Consider the following 19,549-nt stretch of genomic DNA (forward strand, 5'->3'; position numbering starts at 1 on the left):
AAAAAAAAAAAAAAAAAGCATTTTTCTCCCCGCTTGTCAGGTGGTTTTACCTATTTCTCTTTAAATGTATAAATTTAAGTGGGTGCTTCTATTTCCTAAGATATTTTAAAATAATTAATTTGTACAAAATAAATTGCATTCAAGAACCAGTTTGATTTCTACCTTTTGAACTTCATTTTAATTAATTTTGTCTAGTTCCAAACTCCTACCTGGTTAGTATCGATATCAGTTGTTAGTTTTGATATCAATTGTTAGAATCACTCAACAACGGACACACGATCAAGATGGACATAAAGATTTAAACCTACCATATATAATCTAGCAAATATATCTCTATCAAATTTTTTACTAAATATCTATCATATATATCTCTATCAAATATCTTTACGAAATATTTTCCAAGTATATCTCACATCCAACAAAAAAAAAAAAAAAAAAAAAAAATGTATAGCCCACGAATGTATAGCCCACGAATCAAAAAAAAAAANAATATCCAATAACTCTAAATTGGTCGGATTTTATATAAACATTTTTAAGGGTAGGAGTGAGGACTCAAACTTCTTAACTAATTTAAAAAAATGGATGAGGTTCCATTAGTTTAATGAAATAAAAATTAAGCTTTTAAAACTATTTAATGAAATAACATTGGAACCAAATGAGAGAATTCAACCAAAAGATAATAATTATAAACATAGCTATTCTTCTTCTTGCCATATATATTTCCACTGCATATGGGAGAGCCTGAAAATTGTGTGGGCTTACAGAACATCAATGGCCCATTTTCCATACTATTCTGATGAATTCTAGGCTCATCTTCACAACAAAATTCATTCACTAAAGCTATTTCGTCTTCCATATGCAAAATTTGTTCATGTGTAGACTAGAACCTCTAATCCCTCCAGACATCAAATAATTAAGGAATACATCTTCAGGATGAGCTACGGGAAAACTTACCAAAATTGTTCTTCATGTGTCGATTGATATTGCCCTGCCCTCGTTTCGTTATGTTATTACATCTTTCAAACTAACAATGCATATGGGTTCTTCAATTTTTTTACTAGAATCATCATTTTCTTCGTCGCTGGTACTGGAACTACTCTCATTCTTTTTGTATCTCTTGTTATTCGGCCAAGTCTTATGAAAGTTATACAAATTGAGTGTTGTTTGATCTAGAGTCCCTTCTCTATAAACAAAATTACCTCCTTCTTCGTCCATTCGACGCCACTTTCTATTTCGATCATGGTTTCGATACAATGGCAATCCTCTGCAAATAAAAGCAAACATTAATTTGTCATCACATTAAGATTCACAATTTACGAAGTGAAAAACCAATTAACCTATTATGAACAGAATCTCAAACAAAGAATTTTAGGAATACAACACATACAAATTCAAGTTGTACATCAAAAAATACTAAATTAACAATTTTATATGAATATAAAATTTATTTTAAAAAAATAGAATGATAATAATTGTGTTTGGAATAACTTTTGAGAATAATTATAAAGTGATTTATAAAAATAACTTTAAAATATATACGAAGAAAAAGAATTGTAATCAATAGAATCATAAATATAATAGAAAAAGAAATTAATTTGATTATAAAGAAATTTAAATTATAATGATGCTAAGTTACATAAATTAGTTTTTGTATTTAGATTTAAAGGCAAATTTTATCCCTAGATTTAATTTTAGTTTATAAAACGTTTAATTCCAATTGTGTTTATTTGAAACTAAAAAACGAAAATTTTGAAATTTAGTTAAAAATTCAAAAATGTTCTTAAAAAATGTGAAAAACTCACCAAAAGCATAATGATTGAGGAAGCAAACAATAAAACAAAAAAACGGAAATCATCATCAAACATTTTCTTAACTTTAATCCTTACTTAGGGAAAAAAAAAAAAAAACTATCTAATTTATGAAAATATTAATCTTTATGATAGAGACATAAATATGAAATTGAATGAAAATTAAAAATTTAAAAGATTTAATAAATTTGGATAAGTTCAAAGATCAAAACAAAAAGCATAAAAGTTCAAGAATTAAAAATAAAAATAAAAATAAAAAAAGTTTATGAACTTTATAAAAATTAGATAATTTTATTATTATTATTTTTTTTGGTGGTCATGTGTTAGGTGATAAATGCAAAAAGCATGTGAAATTTACAGTATTATTGCCTCTGCCTGCACTACATCTACATGCAGGCGTGGAGTTTCGTGCTGCCCAATACTTAAATATAATCTTATAAAAATTAATTAATTAAAAAAAAACAACAAATACAGAATAATAAATAAATATTTCCCGTAAAAAGTAAATAAATCTTGTTTCCCGTAAAAAGTAAAAACAACAAATTCAGAATAATAAAATTAAATAACAAATTTTATGTTTGGATTTGAGTTAATGGGAAAAATAAAAATAGTAATTGTAAAAAAATCAGAAAAAAGAATAAAGATATTAAATTTAAATTATGTAACTGAACACAATTTCAAAATAAAATAAATAAATAATTAATTAATTAAGATTTAAAATTCTTCACTACAATATTAATTTTTACGAGCTATTTTTATAATAATCTTTTCAGTTAGCTTTAAAATTAATTAATTAATTAATTTTTGTTTTTTTATTGTTTTCTCAAAATTTATATTTTAGAAAGTTAAAAGAAAACTTAAAAAAAAAATAAAAAAATAGGAAAAATCAAATAAAATGTCTTAATAAAACTTAATTAAATATTTAAGCAGAAATTAATTTGAAGTAATATTGCAAATTAAAATACTAGTCAATGTGGATTATATATATATATATATATATATTATATACAGGTAAGAGTAATATATAAAAAGAAAATAGTGTCCAAAATTGACTTTTCATACTTGGGAGAAAGGGAATAGCCTTAATAGCTTTACCATCTAAGAAAATAATAACTAATTTTACATATATTAATTTTTTTTTATTTTCCTATTAAAATAAATATAGTAACAAAAAATAATTAAAGATAAATTAGAAGGAATCAAAGATTTCCATCTAATCAATAAGAAGAAAATTTTGCTTAATGTTACGATAATGAAAAGGAAAAAAGAAGAAGAAGAAAAACTGTCAATCATCAGAGACGAATCAAGTTAATATTTCCATACATAAGAAATTCATTCGTTAAAAGAATTTAAGAAAAAAAAAAAACTGAATCAAAATATTATGATTTTTCAGTTCATTCTCGATCAAACCAGTAGTCAACCGTAGCTATGACAAGAAATCTCCTAAAATCAGAGTTGAAATTTTAGAAAAGAGCAATCAATTTCGTCATAAACTTGAAAATAAATGAAAAGGCGGTGGATGATGAAACGTTCAAAATCAACGAAAAGCGAAACAGCAGCGAAAAAAGCACAGATAAATTTTCAACCACAATTAAAGAAAAAGCACAAAAATTAAAAGGATTAAACAACATTGTTACCTAATATGGAAGAGATCGGAGATATCAAATTTCTCGAGATAAAAATTGACGGCATCGAGAAATGCTCTGTACGTATAAATATGAAGACCGTCGATCCTCGGATACGGCAGTCGCGGTATTGGCGGCGGCGGAGAAACAGACTTAGTACGGAAATCTGCGGCGGAGTATTTGTAGGATTTCCAGGAGATTCCGGCGCCGTTGACGGCTGGTTCCAAGGCGATAAAGCCTAGAGTGACCATGATAGGTTCGAGCTCGTCATGCGTCATGATTGGCTTGAAGGTTTTGGTTAACCAGAGGGCTAATTTTCGCATGGACTCCCTCAGGCAGTCCTCCATTACAGACGGCGGCGGCGCTCCGGCGGCTCAATCAGAAGAGAAACTGGAAAATCGATGGGTTGAGTGAAGGGGAAGTAGAGGGAGAGGTTTTAAAGAGATTTCTTTGGGAGGAAGGGATCTTGAATGTAGGGATTTGAGGGAGAATTTTTTGAGGGGGCAAGTTTGAAGGGGACTGCTTTCATTTGCCCTCCATTTTTCATTAAATTACTTAATCGCCACTATCCATTTTTTTTTCTTTTTCTTTTTCCTTTTTTAGATTTTACCCCAAAAAAAATTAAAAAAAATATAAAAAGAGTTATTTGTAGTTTTTTTTTTTTAAATTTTTTTTATCGGCCTCTCGTGCGAAGAGCGTTAAGACCTAAAACCTCAAAAAAAAAAAATTATTATTTACCTCAACGAGAAAATTAAAATTTTTATCGGTTTGCTCGGGTATTAATATCTTAGTTTAAGAAAGTGTCTGATTTCTAACATTGCCTACGATCACACTATCAGTCTGCTCGGGTCGTAATACGTTGCTCGCCCACAATCGTTCTTATTTACAAAATACCTAAATTCATAATTCATTTTTTTTCGTATTACGTAATTAAAAATTGTCACGAGACTCATCTTTAGACCTAAATAATTAGTTAAAGTTGAAATAAATTGTGCAGATAAAAGGGGAAAAGGTGATAGATAAATTGAGAAAAAACCAAAATTGAATAAATGGTGTATTAATATCGTTTGAACGATTTTAATAAATTTGGAAAATAAAAATATTATGATTTAGGAAATAATTTGATCGAATTTTCCCTTAATTATTTACTTTTTGTTATTGTCCATATTTAAAGGAAATAACGGAAAATTCCTAAATTTATTTGCAATATAATAAAAACAGAAATTAGATATACAAAAATTGAGATTTAATTTAATTTAATTTTCGACGGGTTATACATCTCTAGGTTACGGTTTTTCGCGTCTCGGATTAGTGTAGTCCATTTAAGTAACCGACAATTTTCTTGTAGAAAAATCTTCCTCCTACAATCTCGGGCGACATCCAAAAGTCGACAAGTGTCCGAATGACTCGGGTGAGATACTCGATCAGGTGGGGCATACTGAGCAGACACGGGTCTCGAGGGAGTTCGTCGAAAGGGTCATAATGAGAAAGAGGGATCGATAATTCTCTCGTAACCGCTCAATTAGACCTTTCGGAAGTTATTCACTAATTAAATCACTCGATCGTTATTAAATTTTAGACCGTTTTGCCCACCAATAATGCATCTCGAGAATCTATGTTTCAAGTATCATAGAATCAACCATTAAACGGCCCCACTACTAGATCATATTAGTAATATACCAAGAACAAATTTTAAATAATTTAATTTTTTTTTAATCTTTGTTAAAAATATTTTAAAATATGTTTTTAATAATTTAAAATTATTTTAATATTTAATTTGACACTTTATAAATATTTTTCGTCTATTTAAATTATTAAAAATATATTTTAAAGTAATTTTGGAAATTAGTTTTTTTTTAATTTGCTGTCGTCGTTGTACGGTAAAACGCAGCGTTTCGGTTTCTTGTGGGCCAGGCTAGAGAGCAAATAGCGGCCGTAGAAAGCCCGGCTCCAATTAGGACTAAGGTCCACTGATTCTTTCCTTTTGGGGCACTCTCTCTTTCTCTCTCCTCTCTCTCTCTCTCTCACATCCATTTTTTCTCTGTAAAAAAAGTCATTCATTCAGCTTCCGCCATGGCTTCTTCACATGCCGAAACCTAGCCAGAAATTTCGTTGCAGACGTTTGTGGGAATCTGACTGAGATTCTCGTTGAGGTTGTTGTTGTTGTTGTTGGATTGAGAAATTGAAGGTTTCGAAGTGTAATTGGCGGAGTTGGCGATGTCTCTGAGAATAAAGACGGTGGTGGATAAATTCGTGGAGGAGCTCAAGGAAGCTTTGGATGCGGATATTCAAGATCGAATCATGAAGGAGAGAGAGATGCAGAGTTATATCGAAGAGCGCGAACGTGAGGTTGCTGAGCGCGAAGCTGCTTGGAAGGCTGAGCTCTCCCGTCGCGAGGTGCTCGATTGAATTCTCTTTATTTACTCTTGTTTTCGTTTGTTTCTCTTTATCTCTCTGTTTTTTTTGTTGGATAGGACCGTTCATTGGAGATTATCGGTGAGTTTCGATGGATATACGTGCACATTTTTATCGCTCACGCTATGTTTAATCAAGAAAAGTATTCTGTTTTCGCTACTTCTCTTATACATGCTCGATGTAACGTGAATACTTGCCATCTGAGTATTTTAATGCTTATGTAATGTGGAAATGAAGAGTTTTGCTACTCTATCTTACCATTTCATAATTGATATTTTTTAGCCTTGTTCATAGCATAATTATTAGGGCTGAATTCTTGGTTGTTCTTTCCTAATTACGTTGTGTTAGAAATTTCAGTTAAAAAATAAGGTAACGAGAGCTCATGTGTAGTAGGATGCCTTTCTGCTATCTATTCAAATTAAGCATTGCACCGTCTTTATTTCCTCCCCTGCTGTGTGTCTCTCACCTTTTGGGTAGTCAAATGCTTGTTTTCTGGACTTCACCCGCCATTACTGCATGAACTATAGGATGCCCGTTTCCCTTGTTTTTTATTTTCATGTTTCCCTCCAAATCCAGGAAGAAAAGACGAGGAATGCGGGATGATAAGTTCCCATGGGATGTTTGACATATGGTTTTAAAGAGTTGGGAAATTAGATTTATGGGGCCTGGAGTTGGATAGTCCGAGTTCGTATGGTTTCAAAGAGTTTGAAACTTAGGTTTATGGAGCCTCGAGTTCAAATTAGATGGTCTGAGTCCATATGGTTTCAAAGTGTTTGGAACTTTAGGTTTATGGAGCCTGGAGTTGGATAATCCGAGTCTATATGGTTTTAAAGAATTTGGAACTTAGGTTTATGGTGCATGGAGTTGGATAGTCCAAGTCCATATGGGTTCAAAGATTTTGGAACTTAGGTTTATGGAGCCTAGAGTTGGATAGTTCAAGTTTATATGGTTTCAAAGAGTTTGGAACTTAGGTTTATGGAGCCTGGAGTAGGATAGTCCGAGTCCACATGGTTCAAACAGTTTGAAACTTAGGTTTATGGAGCCTGGAGTTGGATAGTTCGAGTCCATATGGTTCCAAAGAGTTTGGAACTTAGGTTTATGGATCATGGATTGGATAGTCCAAGTCCATATGGTTTCAAAGAGTTCGGAACTTAGGTTTATGGAGTGTGGAGTTGGATAGTTTGAGTTCATATGATTTTGGAGCCTAGAGTTGGATAGTCTGAGTTCATATGATTTCAAGTAGTTTGGAACTTAGGTTTATGGAGCCTGGAGTTAGTCTGAGTTCATATGGTTTCAAAGAGTTTGGAACTTAGGTTTATGGAGCCTGGTGGAGTTAGATAGTCTGAGTTCATATGCTTTCAAAGAGTTTGGAACTTAGGTTTATGGAGCTTGGAGTTGGATAGTCCGAGTTCATATGATTTTGGAGCATGAAGTTGGATAATCTGAGTTCATATGATTTCAAGTAGTTTGGAACTTAGGTTTATGGAGCTTAGAGTTGGATAGTCTGAGTTCATATAGTTTCAAAGAGTTTGAAACTTGGGTTTATGGAGCGTGGAGTTGGATAGTCCGAGTTCACATGATTTTGGAGCTTGGAGTTGAATAGTCTGAGTTCATATGATTTCAAGTAATTTGGAACTTAGGTTTATGGAGCTTGGAGTTGGATAGTCTGAGTTCATATGGTTTCAAAGAGTTTGAAACTTAGGTTGATGGAGTCTGGAGTTGGATTGTCCGAGTTCATGTAAAGGAACGAGCTATAGATTCATGGGTTGGTTTATAGGTTCGTAGGTTTATGATCGACATAAATTAGAAACTAGTAAGATTTGTAAACCTGTGGTTTAGGACAAACAAATAGACTTGGTTCTTAAACTTCAGGTTATAAAACGTCGACTAGTGAACCAATCTGGCAATTCTATTAGTTTTAATGGTGCAGCACAACATAGTAAATTCAGCTCTAGCCAGACAACTAAGTTAGCAACAATCACCTAACTCGAAGTTACCCAATAGGTATGTAACAGCCTAAGCTCACCACTAGCGGATATTTTCCTCTCTGGGCTTTCACTTTCAGGTTTTCCCTCAAGGTTTTTAAAACGCGTCTGCCAGGGAGATATTTCCACACTCTTATAAAGAATGCTTTGTTCTCCTCCCCAACAGATGTGGGATCTCGATCTCACATACTGATTGTATCAAGTAGACAATAATTAGTGGTAGAACAATTCAAGTAAAGAGGTGCTTGATTAATGTTTTTCCTCCCCTTTTTGTGCTTCAATCAATTGACCCATTCATCCTTCTAAAAAGGAAACTCCTTTTACTGCTGAAAACAATGATAATGATAAATGTGAAACCAAAGATGGCTTCTCATCATGTTTTGATTTCCTTTTTTCCTCTGCTCTTTTAGGCCGAGATCGCCCGACAAGAAGCGAGGTTGAAGATGGAGAAGGAAAATCTGGAAAAGGAAAAAAGTGTGCTTATGGGAACTGCATCAAATCAAGACAATCAAGATGGAGCTCTTGAAATTACTGTAAGTGGTGAAAAGTACCGATGCCTTAGGTTTGCAAAGGCAAAAAAATGAGGCTGACATAATTATAGAAGTATCGTCTTGTTTGTGCCATCTTCTTCCTCTTAAGCTTCTTATAATTTTTTACAAAGCAAAATCATTAGGCTTGATAGCTTCCAAGATGTACATGTAGGTAATTATTTGCTACATTATCATGATGCTAGCCCTTTTATTAATCATTCCATTCCATTTATTTAGTGAATGAGTCAACCTCCATCCCCATCCTCTCTAGAGATAGATTTCTCTCTTCTCTTTTAGCAAGAAAATTCATAAACACGAACTACTTGAAGATCAAGGAGTATGACAGTAACAACTCAAGCCCACCTCTTGCGTTTCTTTCTTAACCAAAACTGATAATATCTATTTGCAGTGGACTTGAGCTGTTATAAATGGCATCAGAGCCATACACCGGTTGGAGAGGGGAACGAAACAATCTTTATAAGGGTGTGGAAACCTCTTCCTAGCAGACACGTTTTAAAACCGTGAGGTTGATCAACAATACGTAAGATAATATCTGCTAGTGGTGAAATTGAGCATAATCATAGGTTTTACGAACATCCTCAATCTAAAATGAGAATAAATTATTTAATGCAGCTGTCTCGTAATAGTAGTTGAATGAGAATCTAAAATTTGCACATTCTCTAATAACCACAAACAATAAATTTAATATACTTTCAAGTTTCTTTCATAGGTTTTATCGATGCAAAATTATCATGACATTTTTCAAATCCGTTATAACAAGAAGACTCTTGCCATCAACTTGAGAATCAAAAACTCCATAATTTGCTAATAAAAAACTCCCTAATTTGCTAGGGCAAATTTGAAATCTATTCCATTTTGGTAAAGCTAAGACGATTTGTATTTATAGACGATGACTCGAGTCTCTAACTTTTAATTGAGGACATAGTACTTAACAAGATAAGCTAGTCATAAGTTAGCGATTGGGTTCTAGAGTTACACGAGAGGGTGACTCTATATCGCTCTTGCTATGCTCAAGAGTTCCTGATAAGGACACTAGGAGGGGTAGTTCTATTCTAATCCGTTAAAAATGCCTCCATTTCGACCAAAATACCCCTCATGTTTGTCAAAGTTTTCCATTTCTGCCCTTCCCTTCAACCCTCTCATTCTAAACCAGCTTATTTATTTATTTTTTTTTTCTCAAGCATATGCTTAAATATTCAATATTTAGAGATTTAGAAAAAAAAAAAAAAAAAAAAGGTGAAACTTGTTTTTATTGTAAAAAAATTGGCAAAATTTTTTTAAAATAAAATCTTTGGTTAAATTATAAATTTGGCCCTAATAATTTGACATAATTACAAATTGGATTCTTTTTTCATTTAAATAAAATAATTCTGACTTTATATATTGAATAACAATTTAAATACAATTTAATTCTGACTTTATATATGTTTTTAACTCTTTAACAATATTTATATCAGCAACAAAATTAGTATATAAGATTCAAATTTATGGTGTGAAGTATGAATGAAAGAATATATAAGAGAGAATCTTCCATATTGCATGAATCAACAAGAACAATGGCGCGCAAGGCACACGATCTCACTGCAGTTCTTTCAAGTAACGCCCAATCTCAACCTCCTCGTTGGTCTGGCGGTCCGACGAGCTTCCGGTTGCCGGAGCGATGGCCAATTTATTTCTCTTTTCCATTCCTGCGACGGTTAACAACCAGAGACTTCGTGGGGGGAAAGGAGTTAGCGACAGTTAACAATGGCGAATTCAAAATCGCCTCCATTTTCTCAGCATCTCCGATTGCGAATTTAAAGCCAAATACTCTTCCATTCACGAATCGGTAAGTTAAAACAATCTCTTCCGATTTCAAGTTCACTGAGCAGAAGCAAGCTTGTTAAGCTATTAGCATGAATTTCCCCTTTCGCACCACACTGTTCTTGGTGCTCTCATCTTCCTGTTTTAGCTCAGTTCTTAGTAGAGGAATATTGGAAGCAGACATTTCAGGAAGCTTACTGCGTTACGGAGCTAAGAGTTCTCATGTTTTCAGTGTTAGAAGCTTTGGTGCTCGAGCAAATGGCTTAACTGATGATAGCGATGTCTGTTCTATGTTTGTTTGTGTTGCTTTTCCTTGAGATTTTATTTGATGAACCGAATTCCTTAGCCTCTATTTCTCCCCCTTCACCCGTTGAGCCTCGTCGCTGCTGCAATTTCCTTCAATTTTTTGTGCCATTTTTTGCTTTTCCGTTAAATGCATTGTTCATCAGGATTTTCACTAGCTGTATACTCATATTTAGAATTGTTCAGTCACATGTGTTCTGCTACTTAGCTCAATTTCTTGCTTGCTGGAAATGAAAAACCAGTTTCCTTCCAAATGGTGAGTTTGATTCATTACTTTATGTTTGATTCAATCCTCTTAAAAGGGGTTTTAGGTGCTCCCCTAACAATCACAGGGTTAAAAGTTACAATATATGTAAGATTTCTCATACACCAATTTGTTTTGTTTTCTAAATTCATATTATGATGTTCTTGAGTAGGAAGTGGTTTTGATCCTGCAAAAAATGCTCTCAAACACACCCTTAAAAGAGTAAAAGAGTAAAAGAGTAAAAGATTAAAAGAACACTTTTCAGAAGTTTTCATTTGCTTGTGATTCAGGCCTTCACAGAAACATGGAGGATGGCCTGTGCTTCAGCTGGAGTGGTAACTTTCCTGATTCCAAAAGGAACCTATTTGGTTGGTCCAGTTAAATTTTCAGGCCCTTGCAAAAATGTGTCGTCTCTAATGGTTAAAATGAAGGCAAGGGTCTAATCTTCTACGTATTTTCGTCTTTTTAGGTCGAATCCGTTTGGTTTGAGCTCAAATTTTCTTTTGCAGGGATATTTGAAGGCATCAACAGACCTGTCAAAGTATGGTTCTGGTGCAGGCTGGATTGAGTTCAGATGGATGGAGGGGCTAACGTTGACTGGAGGTGGAACCTTCGATGGCCGAGGCGCTGAGGCGTGGCCATTCAACAACTGCCTTGATGACCACAATTGCAATCTCCTTCCTACTGTAAGTTCCATTCCACATTTTGTTCTGTTTGATTCTTAACCAATTCGTTTCTTGAAACATTAGAAATTGTAAGGACTAGTGAAATTATTTCAAAGAATCATTTCAAACTCGTGCCTTAAAATATTAGGAATTGCATAACTGTTCTGTTGCTGTTGTTGCTGCCATTTGTAACAGTAGTAAGATTCTTACAATGATTCAGTTCTTTTTCAGAACTTGAAATTCGTGGCTATGAATAACACGGTTGTTCGACGCATAACTTCGCTAAACAGCAAGTTCTTTCACTTGGCTTTAGTACAATGCAAGAGGTTCAGAGGTAGCAATCTCAAGATTTCAGCTCCAGCAAATAGTCCCAACACGGATGGTATCCACATCGACCGAAGCTCTAACATCCATCTTTCTCGATCACATATTCAAACTGGCGACGACTGCATATCCATTGGGCAAGGGAACTCTCAAGTCACAATCACCGGCATCGATTGTGGACCTGGTCATGGGATCAGGTACGTAGATTGATGCCAACAAGTTTTATGCTTCTGTCATCATGAACTTGTATTCAGCTTACTAGAAACAGCATTCTGGACAACATGTCTTTTGTTCATTGCAGTGTTGGAAGCTTGGGAAGATATCAAAATGAAGGAGATGTAAGCGGATTAGTAGTTAAAAATTGTAGCCTCACAGGTACCACCAATGGGATCAGAATCAAGACATGGCCAAATTCTCCTGGCAGCAGCTCAGCCACAAACATGACATTTAAGAACTTCGCCATGAACAATGTGTCCAATCCAATTATCATTGATCAATCATACTGTCCATTCAGATCTTGTTCTTTTAAGGTAAACCACTGCTCTCTCAACATATATATTTTTTTTTTTAAAAAAGTGATTGCAAAGCTTTCTTCACGTGAGAACAGTAATGGAATAATATTTGTTAAGTTTATATCTCATTTTAGTCCTTAGTCTTTCAATTTCTTTTATATCTCATTTTAATCCTTAGACTTTCAAGTTCGTTTATATCTCGTTTTTAATCTTTAGACTTTCAAGTTTGTTTATATCTTATTTTAGTCTTTAGACTTTCAAGTTCGTTTTTATCTCATTTTTAGTTCTAGTTCTTAGACTTTCAAGTTCGTTTATATCTCATTTTAGTCCTTAGACTTTCAAGTTCGTTTTATCTCATTTTAATCCTTAGACTTTCAAGTTCGTTTATATCTCATTTTAGTCCTTAGACTTTCAAGTTCGTTTATATCTCATTTTAGTCCTTAAACTTTCAATTTCGTTTTGTCTCACTCTCTGAAGTTGCAAATTTGTTCAATTTTCTATTAAGTCTTTTAGTTGCCGATTTTTTAGCTATTTTGATACCTACATTTTTCTAGTCCGTGGACTTTCAAAAAGATAACTATTGAAAGTTTGGAGACACCAAACTAGACATTCTCAACTTTTGAACGAAAATGGATATTTTGAAATCTGTAAAACCAAAAATAGAATAAACAAGAAAGTTTATGGACAAAAAAGATACGATCTTAACATATTTTTTTGAAAGTTTCGTTAATAAAAGATCATTTCCTAAACAAATTTCAAAATCATTGCAAAAAATGATTATATGAACGTGATTCATTTGAACAGGCACCATCTCTAGTGAAGCTGAGTGATATTTACTTCAAGAACATTAAAGGAACCTCTTCCTCTAAGGTGGCTGTGGCATTAGAATGCAGCAAGGGATTCCCATGTCAGAATGTGAACCTTGAAAATGTTCACTTGCTTCTTTCATCAGGTCAAAATCACCCTTCTTCTACTTGCAAGTATGTTAGAGCCAAATATATTGGCACCCAAATCCCTCCCCCTTGTGCTTAGCCTTACAAATCATATGATTTTACCTTATTTATGTTGCAAGCCATGTTCTTACGTTTTTAAACATTGTCCTATGCACTTGTAGCTTGTGAAATCTTGAAACTAATATCTTTGATGCAATATGGCTATGTTCTTGCTTATTGCTTCGGTGTTCTGTTAGAACTTGGTGTGATGGAGGGCCAAGCTGCTAGAATCATGACTCTCTACAACGGTATGATATTGTGATATTGTCTACTTTGAGTATAAGCTCTCATGACTTTGCTTTAAGCTTCCCTAAAAGGCCTCGTACCAATGAAGATGTATTCCTTTACTATAAACCCATGATCATCCACTAAATTAACCAATATGGGACTCACTCCCAATAATCCTCAATACAAGCTTGCAAACTCAAGAGGTATTTAGAACTTTTCTTTTTGATAGGATTGTTTGGTAATATTCCGGAGATCAAAATATGAAGATATGATCTGCAAAATATGTGTCGAAATATATTTATATGTATATCGGAGATCTTGTTTCTTAGTTATCAACTTATATCCTATTTCAATTGACTTTCGTAAGATGATTTTTCTTTTAGGAATATACAATATATGATTTTTTGGTCGTCGAGAGCATGTAGTTTAACTTGTTGAGTTATGTTCAGTTTAAGAAAAAATTCAACTGGTTTAGACATGCACCATCGACCAAAAGTTTAAATCTTCAATCCCACCCATTAAACAGAAAAATGTCCTTACATAGTCAAAAATAATCTTAAAGGTTAGCTGTTGTAGGGTTGGAGTCTCGAACCATTAACCTTTGAGATATTAATTGATATATTTATCGATTAAGCTATACTCGAATTGGGGTAAGATAATTTAACGTCATTTTACGTTCATTTTGGTCCTCATTTTTAGAAGTTACGACTCTTCCTTAATTGGACGACTTGTCACGTTATTGAGGTTTAAATTTGCAAAAAAAAAAATTGTATATTCCACCGTGTTAATATTTTTATTTGTTAAATTAAACATCATACGAAGATCTAGAATTTAGATATTTGATCTATTAATCGAGAGCATACGTTTTAACTAGTTGAACTATGCTAACGTTGACCTATAAATAAACGAGTAAGAGACGGAGTTAACATGTGGTGGTTAATTGTGGTTAACTAAATTAATTAAAGCATTAATCACGCTAATAAACATCAATTAAGTTAAAATTTGTCAAATTAATAAACTATAACATTATTAATAATTAAGTAATATCAACAACATTACATAAAGGAAGGAGGACTATGAGAGGATCATATAAATACATAAAACGACACGTCGTTTCCTAATATTTCCCTCTCCCAGCGTAGTCCGATTTTCCTCTTCCTTCTGCTGCTTCGATTGCTCTGCATGAGCCTGCGTTTCAAGCGAAAAACCTCGGGAAGCTACCAAAATCGCAGTCGCCTCGCATCTTAGCTCGCCGGAGATGGAGAGCGCATCGGAGCTAGTGCCATTTCCACTGCTGCTCACACCGATTGAGTCCAATTACAGAGCCTGCACCATCCCTTACCGTTTCCCTTCCGATAATCCTCGTAAGCCCACGCCCATTGAGCTCTCATGGATCGACGTCTTCTACAATTCCATCCCTTCCTTCAAGTACATCTGATTTCTCTATTTCTTCAATTTCGTTTCTGTTTCCGTCTCTTTTAATTGCGTATTCGATCAATCTGTTCTAGTTTGCGATGTGGATGTTGTCTGATTTATTGAATCTTTGTTTCTGTTAAATCGGCTGCTCTTGTTTTTGTGAATGCCTAGCAGATAGAGAGATTTCAGTCTGATTGATAGTCGAGATTGGTTTTCTTTGGTAAAAAAAAAAATTGTTGGATCTAACTCATCGTTCGTTTTTTTTGTTTAACTTGTGCAATCGGCAATATACAGCCATCTTTGTGATTTTTTCTTTGATCTTCACTTTTTCCATGAAGATTTTCTGCCCTTTACTTGTTCCTTCATGTTGTTTTCCAGTTTTTTTTGTGTTTGTAAGTGTCAAGTTTAGAAAAATATTGATGGCTATCTGAGACTTTGGTGGTACTTCCCCAATCTTATTGATATTGGTTTGACATTTCTAGAGAACGGGCGGCGAGTGATCCCACAGTCCCAGATGCCGAGGCTAAAGCTGAAAAATTTGCCCAGAGGTGAACTTCCTTTGCATGTTGTTACATCAAATATATATATTTTTTTCATTCTGTCTCATTTTCCAAAAAAAATTACTTTGCTTCTTCCTAGTTAGGATCATGATCACCATATTAGAGCAAGCATAGCTGCTTTATTTAGGAAATTGTTCTTGATTTAAAGAACTAATCGTCTGGATCATATTAGTTTTTCATCTTAAGATTAGCCTTCCTGCACCTAAAGACATTAATTCTATGGTGTTTCAGCTATGGGACTATGGGACTTATCCTAGAAACAAATGATATGGGTCTCATTTTGTGCTTTTGTATAATTTGTTGAAGGTATGCTCAAATACTTGATGACATGAAGAAAGATCCTGAAAGTCATGGAGGACCTCCTGATTGCATTGTAAGCCAATTTTAGTATTCCTAAATAAAGAAATAAGAATATGCTCAGCTGATGCCTTTAAGTTTTCATGTACTGACTAATTAAAAATTGTAGCTTCTATGTAGACTTCGGGAGCAAGTCCTGAGAGAATTGGGATTCAGAGATATATTCAAGAGAGTGAAGGCAAGTATATATTTTTCTTCTCTTGCTTCAAAAAGAAGAAAATTGCAAAACTGTCACCTAGAAATGGTGGGAATTGGAAAATTTTTACGTCTTAAAGAGGGATAATAATGATTCTTGCAACTGATAGAAATCAATTTACACTCTTTAGAGTGTAGACTAGCATGGATACCCTATGACTTGATAAAGGTGTAAAGGTCCTTGGAACCACTGGTTTAAAATCTCCTTGGGGTCATCCAATCAGGGATATTGAAGATGTCATGAGCTTCTAATTTCGAAATGTTACATAGCTAGGTGATATTCACCATTTTCTCCGACGTGTTGATAGCTAGGGGATTTTGGATATAAAAAAGAAAAAGAAAAAAAAAAGGGAGTAAAGAGTCATATGACATCATTTATGATTACACACTTCTGATGTATTTGTATCTTGCTTCCCAACTAATAGGATGAAGAGAATGCAAAGGCTATATCCTTATTTGCTGAGGTCATTCGCCTGAATGATGCCATTGAAGATGATAGTAAGCGCTTGGAGAATCTGGTTAAAGGAATATTTGCTGGGAACATTTTTGATCTTGGTTCGGCTCAGGTGGGTCAACCTTCCATTGGGAAGTGTTATTCATATTGTTTCTTGATGCATTCACATCTTTATTTTTTTTCTAATAAATATTACTGATTCTAATTACTTGAGATCATTTTGAATGTTAGTTTGATGTGAAATTAATTCATGTTTTGAAGCTAGCTGAAGTTTTCTCAAGGGATGGTATGTCTTTCTTAGCGAGTTGTCAAAATCTTGTTCCTCGACCTTGGGTGATTGATGATTTGGACACGTTCAAACTCAGATGGAGTAAAAAGTCATGGAAGAAGGTTAGTTCTGAATGTGATTTTCTGCATGTGTTCTATTTTTTATCATGAAAGTTCATATCTGAACGTACCATAACTCATAACTTGGTTATTTGTTGAAGTGAATGTATAACATAACTTTTTTACATTATTACAGGTTATAATATTTGTTGATAATTCCGGTGCGGATATTATTTTGGGCATTTTGCCATTTGCTAGAGAGTTACTCCGGCGTGGAACTCAGGTTTAGCTGTAGATGTGGTTTATGCATAATACACAATCATTCCATTTGCAAACTCTAAAATTTACAATTGAATTCTTTTTTGTCAAATTAGACTACATGTTTTTGTGCTAGTTGAAATTGATTGAAATGCTATGTAACACACAAAGAAGAGAAAATTGTATTTTGTTGTTCATAATTGTACCTTGCATGATTGCTCTGTTGAATTATTCATTTGATGCTTATGTCAAGGAGTTATAGATTATCTATTTGCTGTCTGAACTCTGTACAAAGGAAAATTATATTCGAACTCAAAACTTTTAGATTCAGCAGGGAAATAGCTGGTACTGGTTAGGTTGTAAAAAGAAATCCCAACTCTTACCTTCCCCAAATTGGCATGTTTTATCGTTTCTCAACTTGTAAACTATGGTTGCCCTTTCTTCTTGTACCATGTGATCTTTTTGTTTAGTGAATATTGCTCAATTTATGCTACCTATGAAGAATAATCTCTCATCCGGAAACTAGTGATCAAACCTGTGAATCAGTTTTGTTGACATTTTAGTTTACTTGGCAGTTAATATCTATACTTTTACTCCCCCCAAGGATAAATCCCTTACGTATAAATCATTACACTGAGTCTACAGGAACTTTTACAAGTTTCTATGATATCTTTTTCTTGAATGCTACCATAAAGATTTTTTCAAATCCAATTGTGTACTTTTCTGGAAAAAAAAAGGTTGCTTTTGTAATTAACTCTTTTTCTATGTTTCCATGTTGAGTATATTTAACTTGTTTTCTTTTCATCTGCAGGTTGTCTTGGCGGCCAATGACTTGCCCTCGATTAACGATGTGACTTATCATGAGCTAATTGAAATTTTATCGCAGGTAGCTGAGAGTATATTTCTTAGTATTTATGAATTCAGTTTATTTATCACTTCTAATTTAACATTTGGCAACTTATCAGCTGAAGGATGACCGTGGAGAGCTTGTGGGCGTCAATACTGCCAACCTTTTAATTGTCAATTCTGGCAACGATTTGCCGGTAAGACATATGTAGATTTTTATGTTCAAACTTGTTGACTGGATTCATTGGTTTTTCAAATTGTTCTATTAGTTATGGGTGAGTTATTTATGTTTCTGTTTCCTTTTAGGTCATTGACCTTACTCAAGTATCCCAGGAGCTTAGCTACCTGTCAACTGATGCAGATCTAGTTATCTTGGAAGGAATGGTGAGTTCTTATCAGTTCATCATAAACTACTAAAATTAAATCTGAAGTGAATTTATTGTGCGTTAAATTATAAAATTGTCTTGTTATCTTATTAATGTCGCAGAAAATTTTGGCTTTCCTCTGTATAGTTCTTATTCAGTTGCAGTTGAAACTCATTTGACCATATTTGAGGATGTTATTTAGAAATACTTCAAAGCTTTGGGAGTAGATGGTAAAATGGAACTCTTCGAAGTGGCATATAATTGAAATAAACCCCAAACTTTAGGAGTACTTTGTATAATTTATCCCACTCTATTTTTATATCATTTGCTTTTCAGTAATCTTAAAATGATTAAAAGCATAGAACATTTCTAAAAGAGTCCTAACTTTGGCTTTCAAAGTTATGACTCTTTTTTTTCTTTAACGACATGGAGAACTGAATTATTTGAACATCCCCTACCTGGTAATAGATATTTCTACGAGTGAACTGATGACTGATGACATGCTCGTTTTTTAATTTAACATTTGCAGGGTCGTGGAATAGAGACAAATCTTTATGCTCGATTTAAGTGTGATTCGCTAAAGATCGGCATGGTAATGATTTCACTTTTGTGATCATGAATGTTGTTTTCTCAAAGTTAGCCTAAGCAGTAAACAGATTTGTTCATTTACCAGTGCTATTTCTGGATTTACAGGTAAAGCATCTGGAGGTTGCACAATTTCTTGGAGGAAGGCTCTACGATTGCGTCTTCAAGTACAACGAAGTTTCTAGTTGATCATCCTTTGGTATATTTGACCTCATTTTTTTTATATCATTAACTATTTGATCCTTGTAGGATTATTTAGACCCCGCTGTTGCTTGAAAAGTACCTTGTTTATTTATATGAACAAACTTGAGTCCATTCCGTAATTATGAGGAGACGGGAGGGATGTATTTTTTTTCATCCTAGAAATTAGCAAATAAATATTAAAAAAACCTGGAAATTTGTTGACATACTGCAGTGAGTAATTTCCCTTGTCTGCTGCATATGAATATATTTTTATATATTAGGTAAAACCTGTCTCCAGTAAGCCTTGCCATTCATATGCCAATTGGATGGGGTTTTTGATGTTTTTCTTTTTGTTTCTTTGTACAATGGCTTAGGGTTTCCAATCTCTTCTCGAGAAACAAGTGGGCTATTTCTTTGCGAAATTGTGCTTAAATTCATATGTGACAATTCTGCCAAGATCTCTTCTTTAGTTGGGGGAAGAACCGCACGAATCGGATTTTTTGAGGAACATATCGAGAGAGAGAATTAGATTTGGTTAGACAATATGT

The 19,549-nt window shown here is 33.8% G+C and overlaps 4 protein-coding genes across 6 annotated transcripts; 3 read left to right on the plus strand and 1 right to left on the minus strand.

Moving 5' to 3' along the window:
- Positions 1 to 645: 645 nt before the first annotated feature.
- On the minus strand, positions 646 to 3,898 carry LOC111468318. Its single transcript, XM_023113495.1, has 2 exons — positions 3,446 to 3,898; positions 646 to 1,264 (listed from the first exon to the last, which is right to left on the minus strand). Exons 1-2 carry the CDS (start codon positions 3,778 to 3,780, stop codon positions 1,003 to 1,005), a joined length of 597 nt encoding a protein of 198 aa, XP_022969263.1. The 5' UTR covers positions 3,781 to 3,898; the 3' UTR covers positions 646 to 1,002.
- A 1,501-nt stretch (positions 3,899 to 5,399) lies between these two features.
- Positions 5,400 to 8,612, plus strand: LOC111468347. Its single transcript, XM_023113530.1, has 2 exons — positions 5,400 to 5,830; positions 8,244 to 8,612. The coding sequence occupies exons 1-2, from the start codon at positions 5,651 to 5,653 to the stop codon at positions 8,415 to 8,417; spliced, it is 354 nt and encodes a 117-aa protein (XP_022969298.1). The 5' UTR covers positions 5,400 to 5,650; the 3' UTR covers positions 8,418 to 8,612.
- A 1,276-nt stretch (positions 8,613 to 9,888) lies between these two features.
- LOC111468238 (exopolygalacturonase) lies at positions 9,889 to 13,384 on the plus strand. 2 transcript variants are annotated; one of them, XM_023113391.1, is made up of 6 exons: positions 9,889 to 10,468; positions 11,025 to 11,165; positions 11,244 to 11,420; positions 11,631 to 11,920; positions 12,025 to 12,253; positions 13,040 to 13,384. In XM_023113391.1, exons 1-6 carry the CDS (start codon positions 10,280 to 10,282, stop codon positions 13,265 to 13,267), a joined length of 1,254 nt encoding a protein of 417 aa, XP_022969159.1. In that variant the 5' UTR covers positions 9,889 to 10,279; the 3' UTR covers positions 13,268 to 13,384. The 2 variants fall into 2 exon arrangements, with proteins under 2 accessions (XP_022969159.1, XP_022969158.1); XM_023113390.1 differs by having other exon boundaries at positions 9,889 to 10,212.
- A 1,173-nt stretch (positions 13,385 to 14,557) lies between these two features.
- Positions 14,558 to 19,232, plus strand: LOC111468225 (uncharacterized protein At2g17340-like). Of its 2 annotated transcripts, none has more exons than XM_023113373.1 (12): positions 14,558 to 14,883; positions 15,354 to 15,419; positions 15,738 to 15,804; positions 15,898 to 15,966; positions 16,409 to 16,549; positions 16,699 to 16,827; positions 16,961 to 17,047; positions 17,834 to 17,908; positions 17,988 to 18,065; positions 18,175 to 18,252; positions 18,763 to 18,825; positions 18,927 to 19,232. In XM_023113373.1, the coding sequence occupies exons 1-12, from the start codon at positions 14,714 to 14,716 to the stop codon at positions 19,005 to 19,007; spliced, it is 1,104 nt and encodes a 367-aa protein (XP_022969141.1). In that variant the 5' UTR covers positions 14,558 to 14,713; the 3' UTR covers positions 19,008 to 19,232. The 2 variants fall into 2 exon arrangements, with proteins under 2 accessions (XP_022969141.1, XP_022969142.1); XM_023113374.1 differs by having other exon boundaries at positions 14,567 to 14,883; positions 15,909 to 15,966.
- Positions 19,233 to 19,549: the final 317 nt, after the last annotated feature.

Source organism: Cucurbita maxima, unplaced genomic scaffold (genome assembly GCF_002738345.1).
Source record: "Cucurbita maxima cultivar Rimu unplaced genomic scaffold, Cmax_1.0 Cma_Scf00036, whole genome shotgun sequence".
Lineage (NCBI taxonomy): Eukaryota > Viridiplantae > Streptophyta > Magnoliopsida > Cucurbitales > Cucurbitaceae > Cucurbita > Cucurbita maxima.